At 32.3% G+C, this 19,420-nt stretch overlaps 1 protein-coding gene across 1 annotated transcript in view; it reads left to right on the forward strand.

Annotated features, from left to right (window-relative positions):
* LOC134841878 (uncharacterized) overlaps positions 1 to 19,420 on the forward strand; it is a 35,565-nt gene that overhangs the window by 1,360 nt on the left and 14,785 nt on the right. The window contains exons 2-7 of the mRNA XM_063857972.1: positions 1,318 to 1,428; positions 1,502 to 1,534; positions 1,616 to 1,636; positions 2,618 to 2,794; positions 3,681 to 3,830; positions 4,171 to 4,275. Coding sequence (XP_063714042.1) covers positions 1,392 to 1,428; positions 1,502 to 1,534; positions 1,616 to 1,636; positions 2,618 to 2,794; positions 3,681 to 3,830; positions 4,171 to 4,275 — 523 coding nt within the window. The 5' untranslated portion in view covers positions 1,318 to 1,391. The remainder of the gene's footprint in view (positions 1 to 1,317; positions 1,429 to 1,501; positions 1,535 to 1,615; positions 1,637 to 2,617; positions 2,795 to 3,680; positions 3,831 to 4,170; positions 4,276 to 19,420) is intronic.

The following is a 19,420-nucleotide window of genomic DNA, read 5'->3' on the forward strand; positions in this document are numbered from 1 at the left end:
GATACTTTTACCATCGCTGCTGATAATTTATATGTCACCATGGGTGCTTGCCATTTATGGTTACTATGGTATCATGCATGTCGCGACGTATGAATACTATGGTATCATGCATGGCGCGACGCATGTTCCGGATTAAAAAAATTTTCTAAAAAAATCAAAATTTGAAAAAAAAAATCAATTTTTTTTCACTTTTCTTCACACATTTTTTGTCCAAAAGTATATTCTCAGCTTATTTGTCAATATTTGAAATTGCAAATAAACCCCAAAATTAAAACAACAAATTCGGTGTCGGTTGTGATAACGCATGCTCAATTAAAGTTGTTTTTGTATGGAATCATCGTTTCCATAAATAGCACCATATATGGTGCGACGTATGGTTTGCATGGTGGAAAAAAAATGAAAACCTAATAAAAGTGTATTTTGCACTACGGATAATTTTTCTCAATCTTGTTTGACAATTAACCTCAATTTTTACGGTTTTCTAGAGAAAAAAATATGGTGAAAAATCTCTTCCATACGTAGCACCAGATATGATTTGCATGGTGAAAATTTTTGATATTTTACCAACGGCTTGCATAATGATGAGAAACCGTTTTATTACTAATTTACTCCGTTAAAAAGCTATTTTGAGGGTTTTCGAAACTAACGTATGTGCTACGTATGATTAGTCATTTTCTATACAAATCATGCATGGATGTGCATGGCTGCGCATTATCTTCTATGGTGGGTAACCCGGGTATTTTAGACTGAAATGCTGAAGGCATCGCTGCTCGAATCATGCATTGATTGTTTTAAAACGTAAATTATTCATGTGACACGCTATCCGCACTCATAATCATTCTAAATGAATTAAGGCCAACTTTAAATGGTCAAAATAATTCTAGTCAAGTGTTAGCTGTTTTTAAGACAAGCTTCACCCTGATACACGAGCAGTATTGTTGTAATTCACAACCATTGAGTCTTAGGCAAAATTAAACAACCTTGAGATTGCGTGAATGTGGGACCGTGTGAATTTTTTACCCCTATTAAGCATTTAAGGAGGAAGATGCCAACTTGGTTACAAGTCAAAGTTTTCAGCCACTCAAAATCGAGTTTTAAACACTCTCCGTTTTCTAATTTCAAATTGAATAGTGAACATGATATCATAACTTGGGATTGAGGAAGATGTTTTGACAATTCAGGGCATCGTAGAATGTTTAAAGGTAAAAATTACGTCACAAAATACAGACCACAGAGACTGATATACTGTCATCATATATTGTCCCCAGTGCTAATTGAGATTTTCTTGCGATTAAATATTTTGATTTACATGCTTAGTTCTAAGTGTGGTTCTGGACGAACTGGATCTGTGTTTGAGTTACGAGGTTTCCATTTTACCACGAAGAGGAGATATGTTGAATGATCCCACGAAAGTCCAAGTCCGGAACTGTGAGTTTCAAATAGCTGAGATTTCCATTGATTTTGATAAATGAGGAATTGTTGAATTGTTTTGTGGTTTTAGGGCAAGATGGGGCTTCTATCGCAGCTATTTATCGTGAGGATACTTTTTTCTCGAATCAAAATTAAAAAAAGTCTTTTCGATTACTTTCTGAAGCATGTTTTTTTTTCGTTTCAGAACAGTTTCCTGCAGCTCTTGGTAATTACTTTTTTCTTCTACAACTTTAACAGTATCACATACAGTTTCGAATCACAATCGATTATATTATGATTTTATTATCAGTCTCACTAAAAAGGAGAAAAAATCTATTATAATCCCTTAACAATAGATTTTTTTCTCTCTTTCAAAACAAATTATTATGAAATACAATACGTTTAAGCGATAATAATTGATGATTAACCCATCTTTTTATTGATACAATTAAAACCAACTATAATGAATTTAGTTTCATCCCAATATCTAAATTGTTTGTTACGCACAAAAACTATATTTTAATCGATTATACTCAATTATCATCCTTTTGGTTTGCCCATTTTGCCTTCTGAAGTGCTTATATTTTATGACTTGATAGACGTTGGTTTATGTTAAAAATGGGAAAATTGTTTTGTCCTTTTTCACATCAATTGAAATTTTTTACTTTTTTATTTTTTGATTTCTTTTATATTATATTTGTATAAAGAAGCATATTGTTAGTTTTCTTACCACCAAAAAATTAGCACAGTGTTTTAGTTTCATGCTTTATTTCGAAGATTTGATTTCACCTACCGCGGTAACCTTTCAATTCGTATGAAGGGATCTCTATAAAACTTTCGTTTCGTGGTAAGGCTTTGTGTTCAGATAAACCAAACTTTGACAACACATCTCACTTATAAAGATTTTGTTATTGATAGAAAAATAATAACCCATAGAATATAATTAAAATAACCTTTTTCTAAGACAAATTTTTGACCAAATAGGAGGTTATAATAATTTAGAATAGATTGTACTAGATTGTGATTGCTTAAAAGAGTTTTTCTGTATGAACTATAATCAGTTATATTGCATCATAAAAGATTATAATCTCTTGCAAGTTATCAAGATTATAACCAAATACAAATCTCTAAACACCTACAAATTTGGTAACTTCACTTACACTTGTCTGATTGTTAAGCCTGAAAACAAACTTTTTATTATGTTAAGAGAGCTGCGAGTACTGTGCAAACGATGATCTTGATGATGTCTGCGCATTTCCGTTTTTGTACAATGGGCGAAATTGGTCAAAATGCCTTCAGCGAGCAGACCCTCTACCAAGCACCCTCTGGTGCTACAATGCAGATAGCCAGGAGATCAGCTGCAACATAGAGTCCCTTTTCTGCTGTTAGTGAAATCAAAAATTAACTGCTAAAATGGCCAAAATTTTATCCAGTATCTTTTTTTTCTTCTATAAATTGAAGCGATAGAATTACTCTTTTTGCAAAAATTTGCTCACATCGGGCGCTCTTGAATTTTTTCGGCGTACAGTACCGATTACTACCAGGGTTTTGTTTACAAACAGGTCGTGTTTCAATGGATCGTGTTCGGTTGTATACGCATTCGATTGTGTTCATTGGACCGACTAAAAATTATTTATGTAAAAAGGACCAAAATCTGCTGGTAGAGCCACTGGCTAAAAAAAGTTACTTTTTCTCTTCCAACGAACAAATGATGGAAATTATACCTGTATGCGCTGTAATAACCTCTGTCCGATCAAGATCTGCCATCACGTGATATTACTAGTGCGGATCAGTCAAAGCTCTCATTTTCTTCAAATTCCGATAGGCTGATATCAATTTATAAGGGCGTCCTCTTTTGTCCGATGATATGTATTAAGTTTTATATTACGATTGTTGATTCCAGTTTCGCCGAGAGCATATAACAATGTTTGTTAAATTTATTTTAATCTTGGATTTTCTTGAAGCATGGGGGTGGAGTTTCAATTTTTCTTATGGTTTTTTTTAGAAAAAATTATTAATGTAACAAAAAACTCTCAAAATGGGGAAAATTGGCGCCACAAGCTCTTTTATGAAAACTTTAGGATTGGCCGATCAAAAAGAGATGTTGTAATTTAGTAGCAAAGAAGGGACGACCAGTAAAGTCTCGGGAGAGAGAGAAAGAGGCCGGCCAACGCCCCTCCATCTAAATCCACTAGTGACGTTGACCGCGTTTTTTACAGGCATGAAGCGATTACTGTGAATGATGAAAAAGTTTATTTCTCTGCTTTTAGTGGCTCGTATTCCTGAGTTTTCGGGAGACATGAGCTTCGAAACTCTCTCAGCAGGAAGTATTCGGGTGGCTTGGAACACGGACTCAGACTACTATTCCGCATTCAGGCTATTTGTGAACAAACAATTAGTCGGAACGACTGTTGAAAAGGGTGAGGGAATATTGCGGTAATTTGAATCGTGCATTATGAGTTGAAACTTGAAGTCGTTCTACCATTAGCGTTGACTATGGCGTCATTGTTGCAGAATTTTACCAAATGTTTGGTTCGAATCTAAGAACTTCTTCATGGCATTCCAACAAAAAGCCTCTGAGCCAAATATGAGGTTTTATCAATTTTGTACTAGAAAGCGTATTAGAAGGTTATCACTGTCAACTTGAATGATTTGTTTCGTATTTTGCACCTTTTCACATCCAAAACGTGCGCTCTAAGGTATGTGCAGATAGCCTAAGCTCGCTACTGCTTTCTTCATCTTCTTGCGAATGCTGCTTAGATTTTGTGCTGAATAATCTGGTCACTGGGACGACGTACCAATTTGAAGTTCAAATCGAGAGTTACGGAAGATTGGGAAACAAGGAATTTGTCATCTTCCAAGCATGTGAGTTGCAGCCACATCCCAAAATTGTTTCAAGAGACGCAGTTCCCTCAATATTCATTAAAGTGCAAGAAAAACGCAGCGAATAGCTCTTACACTGAAAAAATTAGTTGACTTTATACAGTGCTGATTTAAATTATCCAGACAAAACGAACAAAACTTGAATTTTCAAACGCGTTTTTCTCAATTTGCGTCAAGATTAGACAAAAAGTGAAGATCACAAAAGTTGCTTAGAATTTCACCAGAACTAATATGGTGCCATTTTTTCTCCAAAATTCTTAACAAAAATTTCACCCCAAAAATGGGTCAATTTGGCTTTTTTCAATTAATCAAGAATTACGCTGAAACTATTTTGTTAATTGATACGAAAATTATATCACAGGAAGCCTCTTACGCAGTTCAACAAAACTTAACCAGGGTTAAATCTTCAGATCTCCAGGGTTAAATCTTGGCTTACTTTGATGTGACTATGTCTGTGATCGCCTGGGTATTTTTGGCGTAATTTTTGATGAACTAAGAAAAGCCAAAATGACCCATTTTTGGGGCAAAATTTTGGGCCCGCATTTTGCAAAATCAATTAAACCATATTAACTCTGCTAAAATTTTAAGTAAGTTTTGTCTTCATAAGTTTTCACCTAAACTCAAGCCAATTTGTAAAAAAACGGGTTTTAAATTTCAAGTTTAACGCGTTTTGTCCGGTTAATTTAAATCAGCACTGTATAAACAAGACTGCTCATATATCAGGCAAAGCCCTGGATGTTCCGACTGTCCCTTAATTCATATTGAATATATCGAATAGTTTTCGGGAAAAGAAAAGATTGAAAACTTATTAATTTAATATCAAAGTGTGAAGGGTTGCGTCGTGCAAAAATTCATAGCTAGCCTCAATTCAATTTGGAACAATGTTGCTGTGCGGGATAACTCGCCATGCATAAATAATTCAAGTTGCGCTCTCAGCAATAGGAATGAATTCTTCAAAGCGAGCTTAGTTTAGCCCTGAACATGGCCAATTTGTCAATTTTCAAAACCCCAGAACTCTCAAAAAGTCAATATTTTCAATTCGGTATAAAAAATATTGTCGAAAACTATTATTTCGATCGGCGAAAATTGACCGATAAAAAAACCACAGCGAGCATAAATTTTGACAATAGGAACCCTAAATATTACCACCATCATGGCAAAATGTTAGGCCTTTGAACGCGTATTTTCAAACGGAACCGAAATTGCTAGAAAATTTTACAATTAAACCAAAATCGTGTAGCACTTTTTCCCGCTAAACTACATATTATTCTTTCAAAACTGTTAATTCTGACTTTGACTTAGCGCAAACAAATTTAAAATACCTTGCGATTTAGATGAATTTAGCGGGAAAAACTGCTATACGATTTTGGATTTAATTGTAATTTTCTAGCACTTCCGTTTTTTCTGTTTTTTTTTGGTTTTATTCAACATTAGAAATGCCAAAAAAACTTCTGCATATAACTTTTCTTAAGCTTAAAGATTGCCTTTCAATCGTTTTTTTTTCAAAATCAATTTTACGTAAATTGAACTCCTGTTACAAAATCAATAGTTTATGGAACTCTTTTCCTATTCCAAGATACATCTCTGATGAACGCTCCAGGCAACAAAAAACTCGAATAGCACACGATTTTACGATTAGCACTTAGTGATATTTGAGCGGTGAACATAAATTAATTGTTTTTGTTTTTAAGTACCTGGGACTACACTTAGAACGCAAATTGAGCTTAACTGAGCATTTAAAAGCACACAAAAAAACTAACTCAAGTCTCCGAATTTTTTTTCCTCAATTGATGAAAACATTAGTCTCAAGGCAACAAGTGAGGCCATGCAAAACTTGCGTTCATCCAAATTTTCAAAATGTGTACTTGTTATTCGAAACAACAATTGAGACTAAGTAAGCAATTTGCAAACAAATATGATAAGTTCGGGTAATGTTTCGTAGGAAAGCTATTTTTCGAAAAATATTCAGTGTTCCGTATGATTTGTATTCAATGCAAAACTTGCATCTATATGGAAGTTTGAATCTTTCTAGTGGACTGATTCGTCGAAATAATAAAAAAAAAACACTTCGATAAAATTTTGTCTGAACAAAAAGAACTTGGGTAGGCTCGCTTAGAGCAGGGATTTCTTAAAGATATTAGGCATCAGTTTGGAGGCTTTGTCAAAAACTTTGTCATCAAATTTGCCTTTATAAGGTTAATGTTTTTTCTTAAAAAATCTTCAAGTTGTCCTAGAATTTTTTGCTGGGCAGTTTGGACAGTTTCTATCTATCGTTTCTTGATGAGAACTATTCTGAATTTTTCCGTTTTTTAAAAGGAAACTTCAGTAGGTTCAACTTTGTTTATTACGTTATTTTAAAGTTGTGTTTCGGAGGCATGTGCCATTTTTTAATGAAAAGTATAAAGCTGCGAGAAAATTTTCCTAATAAATGTCATCACATTTTACTTAACAAATTTTCTGTTTTTTGAAAATCAAAGTTAGCCTAATAAAAAAACAAAATTTACGTTCAGATTAAAAATTAGACAAAAATTGGTTATTAGCTGACCTCTAAATTTCAATTCAACTAGAAAATCAACGCTTGCTATCGTTTTGCTTTTAACCCAAATAATCTTTTGTAAAAAAATTTCTTTAACTAATTTGACCACAACATTTTGTGCTACTTGCATAACAACATGCTATCGTATTGTTCCGACTTTCGTAACCAAAGTAACGGAATATTGATGATCTGGATGGTTTTTTTCTTCAGACATATTTCGACTTTTTACTAGCCATTTTTGACGGAATTTTTTATATCATTCGAAAGGTATTGTTGTCTTGAGCTTAAATTTGAAAAGATATTTTACCTGTGATCATTTTTCGTCAAGTTATGAGGGTTTAAAGATGGCCATTTTGGCCATTTTGACCAATTGGGGACAATTAACGCGCGATATAATTCGCGCTATTAACGCGTAAGCGGAGATTTATTCCGTCTTAGAAATTGTTCCAAATTGGTTGAACGAAGCTTATTTGCCATAATTGGTTTGTTACAAGGAATGAAATCTATCTTTATGTACTTTATATGGCGTGTGGGGGATGATTTTTATTAAAAATTTCAAATTATGTCTGAGTTCTTTATACCGAAAGATGACGATATATTTTATTTTTGAAGTTGTTCACGTCATTTGAAAAAAACAATAGTTGAAATTGGTTCACAGTTCAAGGAATTTCGATCATTCGAAATTTATTTTTTAATGTTTTTTCTTCAAAATTGATTATTGGTAGTATTTGTTTGTACAAATAATATAGTGTATTAACAAAAAAAGGTCGAGGCAACACTGACAGATATGAATTGATAGGAAAAGATTCCATTAAAAAACGGTCTGTAAAGCAGTTAGAAGTAATAATTGTATTAAGTTATTGTTCCGACTTTCGATACGAAAGTAACGGATTATTTGTGCTTGCGGTGGGTCTTTTTTTTCTGCAGACAAATTTCGACTTTTTAACTAGCCATTTTTGACGGAACTTTTTTATATCATTCGAAAGGTATTGTTGTCCTGAGCTTAAATTTGAAACATAATTTTGCCTGTAATAATTTTTTGTAAAGTTATGAGGGTTTAAAGATTATGATTTTGGCCAACTTGGGACAATTAACGCGCGACATATTTCGCGCTATTAGCGCTATTAACATGTAGGCGGAGATTTAATCCATCTTCGAAATCGTTGCAAATTGGTTGAAGGAAGCTTATTTGCAATAATTTATTTGTTACTATGAGCGAAATCTATCACTTTGCTTTTTATATAGCGTGTGGGGGATGCTTTTACAAAAAATCTCAATTTTTAGTTTTTTTTTTTCGTTTTATTTTTTTTATAATTTAATTTTTTCTTGATATTACGGCTCCCTAGACATTAAAAGGCAGTCAGAACATTCAGGGCTTCGCCCTCATACGAGCAGTCTTGTTTCATTTCGGCTCAGCTCCAAAGAAGTGTTATGCTCTCTTTGAGTACATAAACACATTTCGCACTGCCTCTTGTCGGTGTGTAAACAGACTCTCAATTAGTTTTGATTTACTTATCATTTTTTCAAAATGTCCTTGCCTTTTTTCAAGAGAAAGTTCATTGAAATAGCCCACATGCATATTAATTAAAATAACTAAACTGGAACTAAATCAGGCGAATAGACTAATTTTTTTTAGCGAATGCGACGAACAAAAATACAGGTTCAAAATTGACTTTGAAATAATATTTAGAACTCGCTGAGAAGTTTTCAGTGATCGAGATAACGATATCTCATCTGCATGTTTATTTAAGTCTCGAAGTTCAATGAGCATTTTTGTTATTAATTTTAACAAAATCGAATTATAAAATTGGTTAAATCGGAGTCGATGATGAAGTTCTAATGTTTTTTTTTGTTTTCGATTTCTCAGCAAAAATCTTTAACGCTCCAATTAGTTTTTTTTGCGATCGGAATTGATTAATTTGAGAATTCAGTTCGATTTGATTTATTTCAATTCAGTTCGTTTTATTGGTGAAAAGGAAGGCAAACTCCACTATCGAACAGCAAAAGAAAATGTAAATCAACTAATGGTAAGCCAGGGATCAGTTCAGTGATCAATGATTTTAGCACTGTCAATCAGGAAAAGCAAGAAATTAAGAGAAAATTGATTTTAAACAAGATTTTAAAAAAGAGCCAATATTCCGAACGATAACAGAACTACCCGGAATTGGAAGAAGACCTCGAACCAGAGACGACATACGACAAAGCAGAAACTTACCATATAGTTATATGATAGTTCGGCAAAAGCCAGAACAAACTTTTGTATTTAGAATACTACTAGCAATGAATTTAGATTTTCATTTGCAAACATAAAATTTTGAAGTCAATCTTCAAAATCATTTCAGGCGCTAAACAAAATTATTAATATACAATAACGATTGATAAAAAGATCTCAGATCGTTTTCCTAAATTCTGCAGTAATATACAAAACATGTTTGAAAAATATTTATTGAAAAATCAAAATAAAAATTAGTAGCATGACAATAAATGGTTAGTAATTATCAATCATCCTGTTGTTCCAGCTTCATCACCTAAACATAACAGCATTCATAAGCTCACTAATATCATAAAAATACTAAATCTTTTCTTTACACAAATTTAAATCATTTTAAACTTAAATTCACTTAATTTTAAAATCAGATCATCAAGGCTTATCCTTGGATCTTAAATCATTTTCTATTTAATTAAACTTAAAACTTGATCATCAAGGCCTATCCTTGGATCAAAAAGAACAACTTTGTTCTCCCCCACCCACTTAACTAGTGTCTAACGACCTCAAACGTCGATTCACTATCCAACCCTTTCTAAAAACCCAGGACTAATAGAAATTTTTGAACAAAACTAAACATTCAAATTAGGATAAACAGTGAAGAACTTCGGTTATTCATCCTTCACTTGATCCCCCCTCTTACCAGACCCAGGATAAATCTTAGACTTAGTAAGTTTAAAATAGTATCTAACGAACTACTCGCGTTCTAATTATACCTGAACCTTGTGGATCGATTTACTATTCTCCAACCCTGAACACAATCACTACCCTTAAGTAAGATTAAGTAAGTTAACACCTTAGCTTATACTAGCCACGAGAAAGTATAAAATCATTCTTCGGAATTGATATACTTTTCTCCCCAACCCTGAACAAATAGACCCAGGTTAGGCTAACAAAAAAATCGTAAGGACTAACAGTTTAAGCAAATAGAAATCATTTAACAACCTTTTGCACCCGTCATCCTAAACCTTATGTCATTTAAAAACCTAGGAAATAAACAAACAATCGTTTTACACAATTGTGAAATAGATAACAAAAAATACGACCTTGTAATCACACCTCATACACAAACAGTTGGATACATTAGAACAAAACGACAAACATTAAAGAGAAAAATAATAACTAAACAAAGACAAATAACACGAAAAAGATTTTCAAAAAATCGAAACGCATTTTCAGAATCAGAAACCAACAGTTTAGACGAACTTTATAAACTAAAAGAATCAATAGATAAAAATTGCCCAATTCACGATCAATTATATTTCTCTGACTCAGAAACAACTTCAAATTCATCAAAAAGAGGAAAAAGAAGAATAAAAAAGCAGTATAAACACAAACCAGTACATTTATACAATTGGAATCAACCAATTAGACACATTGATAATTACATATTAACAGTCATCGAACAAAAAAATGAGCTCAACGCACACCCCAGGTGAAGAAAGTCCAGATGATGATGATATCTTCCCCTTTATCGTAGATGCAACCACTGATAGAGGACAGCATATATTTTGCAAAAATTTACTCTTAAATTTGTTTGAACCCGGAATCAGTCCATGTAAAACAGAGTTCCCAGATGTAAAAATCAAAAGACAAATTATCGATCACTATCTAAAAGATATATGTAACCTAACACAACAATACGGAATCTACTCCATAGAATTCAACTCACCAAATCAGAATCACAATAAATATATAATTCAAACAGACGACCTTGATTTAGAATTTTCAAAAGTATTCTCAGAATATATAAAAAGCATCCAATATCATAACTCACAAAGAGCAAACTCCATATTCACCAATGAAGTTTTTGCGATAATATATAGTTATATATCGATATTAGAAAACGAAATCTAGATACCAAATGTCTCACCGACAGAAACATCTAAACATATAAGAGTACGACATGAAATCACACTACTCTCTAGTTTTCTAAATATAATTAAAGAAAATTTCACGAAAGATGAAGTTTCCCAACATACAAAACACGACTTACAAAAAATTTTGGCATGGTTCATAATAGATTATTTCACACATAATATTGATTTAATTTCACAAGCAAGAAAAAATTTTAGACCCCAAAACTCAAACGATGATACTGCCATCACAGAACAATCAGACTATGTTTGGGACCCCGAATGGTCTCATCCCGCATTCATAAACTTCCCACAATCAATCTCAAGTCAAGCAATAAATACGATATCTTATGTAAGAGATTATGTAAGAGTAATACCATTAACCATTGATGCAACACCATTAAACTATAATACATTTTTACCCGATATGCAAAATAATAGTTTAAACTCTACAGTCATACACAATGAAAACCTCAATGGAACTAGGAATCTTACTCAACAAGATATCCAGACACCATCACACTTCATAAATGAAGAAATCGTACACACAACAACTACACAACAAAGTATTTCACCAATACGTCCCAACTTAACAACACCAAGAAATACAAACCCTTCACAAACACAGGTAACCTTACAATCAACCGTTAAACCTTCGGTTGCCCCAAAATATTCACACATGGATTACCAAACATACAGACCCATGACAATACCGCCAAAAACACGCAAAACGTTATCTAGAAACAATTTTGCAGACCATAATTATAATGACACACATCCATCAAAAACAAATTATCAACAACGAAAAAATTTTAGTAATTATACAAGATCTCGAAACTGGGATAACTCAATGGCACCACCTAATTCAGTAAATTTCCAAACAAATTTACATCCTCCACAGGATCGTCGTGAAAACTATCCATTTTTTCAACAAAATAAAAATAAAAAACAAACATCTTATCAAATGGATTACTTATCCTCAGATGATGATTTCTTACAACCAGATATATTTGCACCCTATAATCAAGAATATCGTGGACAAGGAATACAGAAACCACATACAAATCATAGAATTTTTTCTCCACAACCGATAGATACACAAAATCAACAACCAATTCAGCAACAAAACCCAATTAATACACAATATTTTCAACCAATTCAGCAACAAAACCCAATGATTGCAAACTCGTACCAACCAACACAAATGCAAAATGAAATACCACTCCCATATTATCTTCAACAACACGAAATAACAAGAAATCAACTTTCAAACTTTTCTCAAATGCCAAATGCAGCAGAATCATTACAAATGACAATGAATCCATACCTTATGGGTGGATCATCAATAACATCAAACAAACCTTTAATGGTATTCACAGGAACAGACCCTGAATATTCTGTAGAAGACTATTTAAATGCAGTAACAGCAAATTTAATTTTAAATATAGGACCCGAACCAATTAATACGCCACTACATCAAAACTGGATACATCGACGCACAGCGTTGATACAAACAACTTTAGATGGCGCAGCCCAAAAATGGTTTTCAGTATTGCCTATAGAAATTAAATCAAATTGGAAAAGGTTTACACAAGAATTTTCAAAAATGTTTGACTCCGAAAGAAACAAACAACAACAAAGAGTTTTATGTAATGAAATTCGCAGATTACCAAACGAAACCATCAAGCAATTAGCAGTACGAATCGAAACACTAGTTCGAAAAGCATATTCATTAAATACACATGACTATAAAAACACAAAGATGACAGAAATCTTAATGATGACCTTAACACCGCAATTAAGAAAAATAGCAATAAAAAAGAGAGCATCCCATCCTTCTTCAATTCGAGAACCCGATTTAGATTTTCGAAAATTAGTAGACAAACTAGAACAAGCAGAAATCACAATGAAACTCGAAGAAACGGAAAATCTGAAATTACAATACGTTAACAGAATTGAAACAGCTTCCACAAATATAAACAATATACAGGAATCAGATATAGACCTCGTTGAAAAAATCACTGAAATACTCAATATTTACGAAAAACACCCAAACTTTAAAGGCAAACCATCTTTCAAAAAATGGTGTAATTATTGCCGACGATACGGACATAGTATTTCTGAATGTAGACAAAAACAGCAAGACAATCAAAATAAACCTCAAAAATATAAAGAACCAAATAAATCATTCTATCAATACATGAAAAAAGATCAAAATCTACCGAACAAACTGTGTACAGCAACAACAGTTCAGGAAAACCACTCCCGAACAATACAAATTATACAAGAAATCAATCACCATATAACTCAAATTATAGAGGAAGATCACCAGACCGAAGAAACACGCAAAATTCATCACAAAATCACTACAATAGACCAAATAGTCGAAATAACTATTCCAGACCAAATTCAAATACACAACGATTTGTTTCTAGATCTAATTCCCAATCAAGAAATAATTACTATCCAAACAATCAATCACGAAATTCATCATACAATAGAAATAGAAACTACTCCAATAATCGGAATAGAAGTTATTCAAACAACCGAAACCAGAATTACCCGAACAATCAATCAAGGAATAATTCATATAATAGATCGAACTATAACAGACCAAACAATAATTACCAAAGTAGATCGCGAAATAATTCACAAAATCGACACTCAAGTTATAATAATCGTTATAGAAATTATTCCCAATCACCACACCGGAATAATAATAACTATAATAATTCTAATAATCGCCACAGAAGTAGTACACCTAAACATCAAAGACATATTAATCAAGTACAATCTAATCCAGAAACAACATCAGACCCTCCAGGTATTGATGACACAGTAACTGATACGTTACAACTCAATCAAATAAACTGTGGATCATCAGATTCAGAAAGCGATGCAGAAAACACTCTCTCCATCAATATGATAAAAGTCGAAAATGACTATGAACCTGTTATATATGAACAACCTTTTTCATCACACATATATGAGAATCAATCAAAACTCCTTCACAATTATTATATTGAACCCATCCATTCCACACCGACGACACAAAAAACTAATGAAATTAACACTACAAATCAACCCAATGAGAACGAAAAAACAAAATGCTTGAATACAAATCACATCTATCAAAATATACAAAAAGAACAACCCAAAGAAAAAATTTGGACAATACCATTTCTTTTAGAAAGTCCAAGAAGCAAAGAATTTCAACCACCAGATCTTGAAATTGATTTTTTAATTGATTCAGGAGCAGAATCAAATATAATAAACATTCCCACATGGAATGAAATAAAAACCTTACACCCAAAGCTAACACCTCTTGAAACCTCCAGCAAACTAGCAACAGCACAAGGATCAACATTAATAAACTACGGAAAAATTCAATTATTTCTTCTCCCCACAAGAACAATGGAACAAAACAAAATTTTAACCAAACCATTTAAACAAATATTCCATATCACTGATATTAAATATAATATCATTGGAATACCATTTATCTCTAAATATATACCAACAATCAACATATTGAATAGTAAAATATTAATCAAAGATAAATATACAAAACAAAAGACACATCCCTAACATTTTTTCAAAGATTAAATAAACAACCACCATTCTTTTCAAAATTTTATCCATTATATAACCAACAAAGAAAACACCTGAAACCACTATCAGGAAACATCTATAATTTTTCAATCAAACAAGTTCACCAATATGATAAAAAACAAAACAAACAAAAATTTTATATGTCAGATTTTGAATTCAAACCTATTCATAAGTTTTTCAAAATCACAATCTCATCAATAAAATATTTGAAAAACTCGAATTCAGATATTATTTCCTTACATGTATACAACAATACACCTTACCAAGTAACATTACCTTTAGGACTTGTAGGCTATTGCGAAACCAACGCTACAATATCACCAATACACGAAAAAGCATATCGTGTAAATAATATACTCCAATTACTAGATATTTGCCAATCAACAATCCTTAATGAAGAATTATCTATAAATAATATAATAAGTAACGAAAACAGAAATACGGATTATTTCACAAAAACCCCATATTTCAAACCTACATTCAACATAAGTAACTACACAGAGAATCAAAAGAAATTTTTAACAATGTTTAATTTCCAACATTCACAAATAACACAAGACGAATTTGAAAAATTAGCCAAACAGCTAATTAAATATTCATCAGTCTATGCAACATCCAAATTTGATGTTGGCAAAATCAGCTCATCACTACATCTCCCATTAAAACCAGACGCAGTTTTCAAAAAACAAAGAGCAAATAAAGTACCAATTCACTTACACGATAAAGTGAACAGATTACTCGACATTTTAGAACAATACAACATTATATCACCAGTAAACAAAGAAGAACAACCAAAAGGCAACACATTTATCAACCCTGTTATCATTCTAGCCAAAGGAGAATCATTAAAAATTGTTCTCGATGCTAGATACCTCAACTCACTCATAGATGAATCAAAGTGTAATTGGCCTATTGAACCAATACAAGTTATTTTAACAAAAATAAACGGAAAATAATTTACAACCGCAGATATGAATAGTGCATACAATCAAATGCCATTAGATGAACAATCGCGACGTTTAACACAATTTGTTATTGGAAACCAACAATACGAATTCAACCGCTTATTCTATGGAATATCCATAGGACCAGCAGCATTTTCAGCTTTTATGAGCAAAATTTTTCGACCACTAATACTCAAGAAAAACGCAATCACCTATTTAGACGATGTTTTTATGCAATCACAGACAAAAGAGGAAATGTTCAATGTTTTAGAACAATATCACCAAATACTTCAGAACGAAAATCTGAAGGCCGCCCCCGATAAATCACACTTCTTTTTGACAAGAGTTAAATTCTTAGGACATAATATAGAAAGAAAAACAATCACTCCATTGAAATCACGTATAGACGCTATTCAAAAACTCCAACCACCAACAAATAAAAAGAAAATCCAAGAATTCCTTGCAATGTTAAACTTTTTAAGCAAATATGTTTATAAAATGCAATTATATCTACGACCATTCTATAATATACTTAGACAACAAAATAATTTTGAATGGAATACAGAACATCAAGCACGATTTGAAGAAATTAAAAAACTTCTAACTGAACAAATTTCAAACACAATTCCAGACTCAAATCAACCATTTTATGCAATGTGCGATGCTTCGAACTTTGGCATCGGCGCAGCATTATTACAATCACATAATGGTACAAATAAAATGAACCTCATATCAGCAAATTCTCGATTATTCACTCAAGCAGAGCTACGACTCTCAACTCTAATGAGAGAATGTACAGCCATAATATATACACTAACAGAATACGAATTTCTGATACTTGGATCAAAACATCCCACAGTTCTATTCACAGACCATAAACCAATCATCTTTCTTTTTACACAAAAGTCTAATCCAAACCACCGAGTTTATAGATTTCAACTAATTTTAATGAAATTCCCAAACTTACATATATTTTGGACCGCAGGAAAAAATCTTGCATTACCAGACACATTAAGTCGAAATACGCCACCTGAATTACTTACACGTAAAACCACAGTTGAAATACCCAAAAATATAAAATTCTACCTTGCAGAAAATGAAACATCACCCCGATTGGAATGCAAATATGCAGTAAAAACTGACGTTGAACAATCACAAATAAACAATCTACAACACTTCCCACTTTATTTAGATTGTCAAAATAATCACTATGAAGTTGATCTACTTGGAACATCAACTTTTAAACCAATCCCAGATTCACAATGGATAAAAAATAACACCCAAAAAAAAAGAGTAAAACCACACTCGCATAAAAAAGACCGTTTTCCACTAATTGAAAAAGAAAATTTAACTGATAAAATAAACTTATCAGGACCACAAACAAACGATTCAAAATACACAATAAATCAAGTTTTTGACCTCCATGACCCACTTGATACAATACCCTTATCTAAATTAGAAATTGAAAACATTTTTCTCCCCCCAACAGAAACAATTACAATTTCAACACTGAAATAATATCAAAACCTTGACCCAGTAATTCGACAACTGAAATCATGGCACAAATATAAAACTAAACCTATCAAAGCAGATTCAACTATTCTAGGAAACAAAACACTCCTCCGATATTTTCGAAAATTCAATAATACAACAATTAACGAAAACACAGACCTTCTAGAATACAAACTAAATGAATCTACAGTTCCCTGTCTCCCTTTAAGCATGATTTTCATAGCTTTTAATATTTCACATACACAAAATATTAAAGGACACTCTGGATCAGAGAAAACATATTCAAATTTTATACAAAAATTTTATTTCCCAAATGCACCAATTTGGATAAAAGTACTATGCAATGACTGTATAGTATGTCAACTGAATAAACCTTACCCAAATCAAAAGCAAATAGCACAAAAACAAGATTTTAAAGGACAAAGTTTGTACTTTAATCATCGTATCTCATTTGATACCAAAGGACCAATTTCACCCTCATCCGAAGGAAACTCCTACATCATGGTAATTGTTGACGCATTTACACATTATGTAGCACTTAACCCAGTACCACATTGTAACGCTTATTACGCTTACACAACACTCTATGAACACTGGATAGCAAAATTTCGGACTACCAGAAATTTTAGTTACAGACAACGGTACAGAATTCATAAATAATGAAATCATTACACTATGTCATTTATATAACATTAAACACAAACCACGTACATCTCACGCACCTTGGACAAACGGCTTAGTCGAAGGTATGAACCGTTCATTACAAGAATATCTCAGATGTATCATCAATGGCAATGATACAAGATATACCGAATGGTCAGCAGATGTAAAACTATTTCCCTTAGCATATAATTCACAAATCACGACAACTTTAGGAATGTCACCATATGAAATGGTTTTTAACCAAAAGCCACGCAAACCAATAATGTTTACAGCAAACTCTCATAAAAACGCACAAGGTTATTGTCAACCAAATAAAGACTCAATTTGTTATAACCTACCATTACATACACACGATGAAGATCATTTTCATCACCCACAAATTCTTAAACTAGCCTCCGGTACACACACCGAATGGATTTTAAACAGAGATAAAAAACACAATGAAATTTACCAAAAAGTAACAAAAAAGTTGTTACAAAGGCAAAATATTAATGAACAAATAAATTCACGCTTTACACCAGCCTCCGATTTAAAAATTGGAACATTTGTTTTAATACCCAATTTTAATACTCAAAAAGGAATTTCAAAGAAATTACAACCCCTTCGTAAAGGACCATACCAAATAATTGCAAAACCCACTGATGTCACATATAAAATCACCGACTCAGACAAAAAAGAAATCGTTCAACACCGAAATAACCTATTACCTTATTATCCAAAAGAATACGCACTCCGCGAACTAACTCAATTATATTCTTTTACAGGTTTACAAGTTATTCAAAATGACCCACATACGGAAAATACAACGAAGGAACAAAAAGATTTTCACCTCAAAAATCAAATAACAAAATCAACCACCACAAAAAACAATACAAAAAATCTAGATAAAAATACATCTCAAAAAGAAAGAAAAAATAGAAAAATGACAGAACAAATAATACCCCAAGAACAAATCGACAAATCAGAACATAGAGAGTCTTCACGACTTAGAAATCAACCACGTAAAAATTATAAATTATTCATCCCACAATCTAAAATATTCTACATTTAATAATCTTTGCACCTCTGAAACATTTTACACTTTCATTTTTCAAAATAACATGCTGACAAACAAGCAGCGATTTTAGTTCATAATTAGCCAATAGGATTCATCCAATCCGTCACCTTCTATAACTTTAACACAAACCAACTAGACGAAAAATATTAAACTCCAGGCATATCTATAACTGTAACTCTACGACCTCCAGGTCAAAAATAAGCAAACCACTCCAACTTGACAACTAAAATAAATATCACCATAATATCATAACCCTCCCTTATCTAATAAACCAAAGATCAACAATATTTCCCCAACTCAGACCTCAAATATCCCCCAAACAAATATGTTAAATTAGCTTAAAGTAAAAGAACGACCATTTTATTTAGCCTAAAGTATAAAAATCTCAAAAATACCCCAGATCACTTGACAAATGAAAATAAAGACAAAGAAGACCTCCCGATCACCATAAAAATTGCCCCCAACAATTTTTTACAAAACTCAACCCACTTGTCAAAAAACTAATAAACTATCCGACCACACTTGAAAATTGCCCCAAACAACAAAAAATATTCGATCACGAAGTCATTTCTTAAATGCTCTTCTATCAAACAGTCACTAAAATTATCACAAACCTCAAACAATTTTTTACGATACTTGAAACTTTCATAATATTTCTTTTTGATATCCTTGAATCTTTTC

This window comes from Symsagittifera roscoffensis, chromosome 1, assembly GCF_963678635.1.
Source record: "Symsagittifera roscoffensis chromosome 1, txSymRosc1.1, whole genome shotgun sequence".
NCBI lineage: Eukaryota > Metazoa > Xenacoelomorpha > Acoela > Convolutidae > Symsagittifera > Symsagittifera roscoffensis.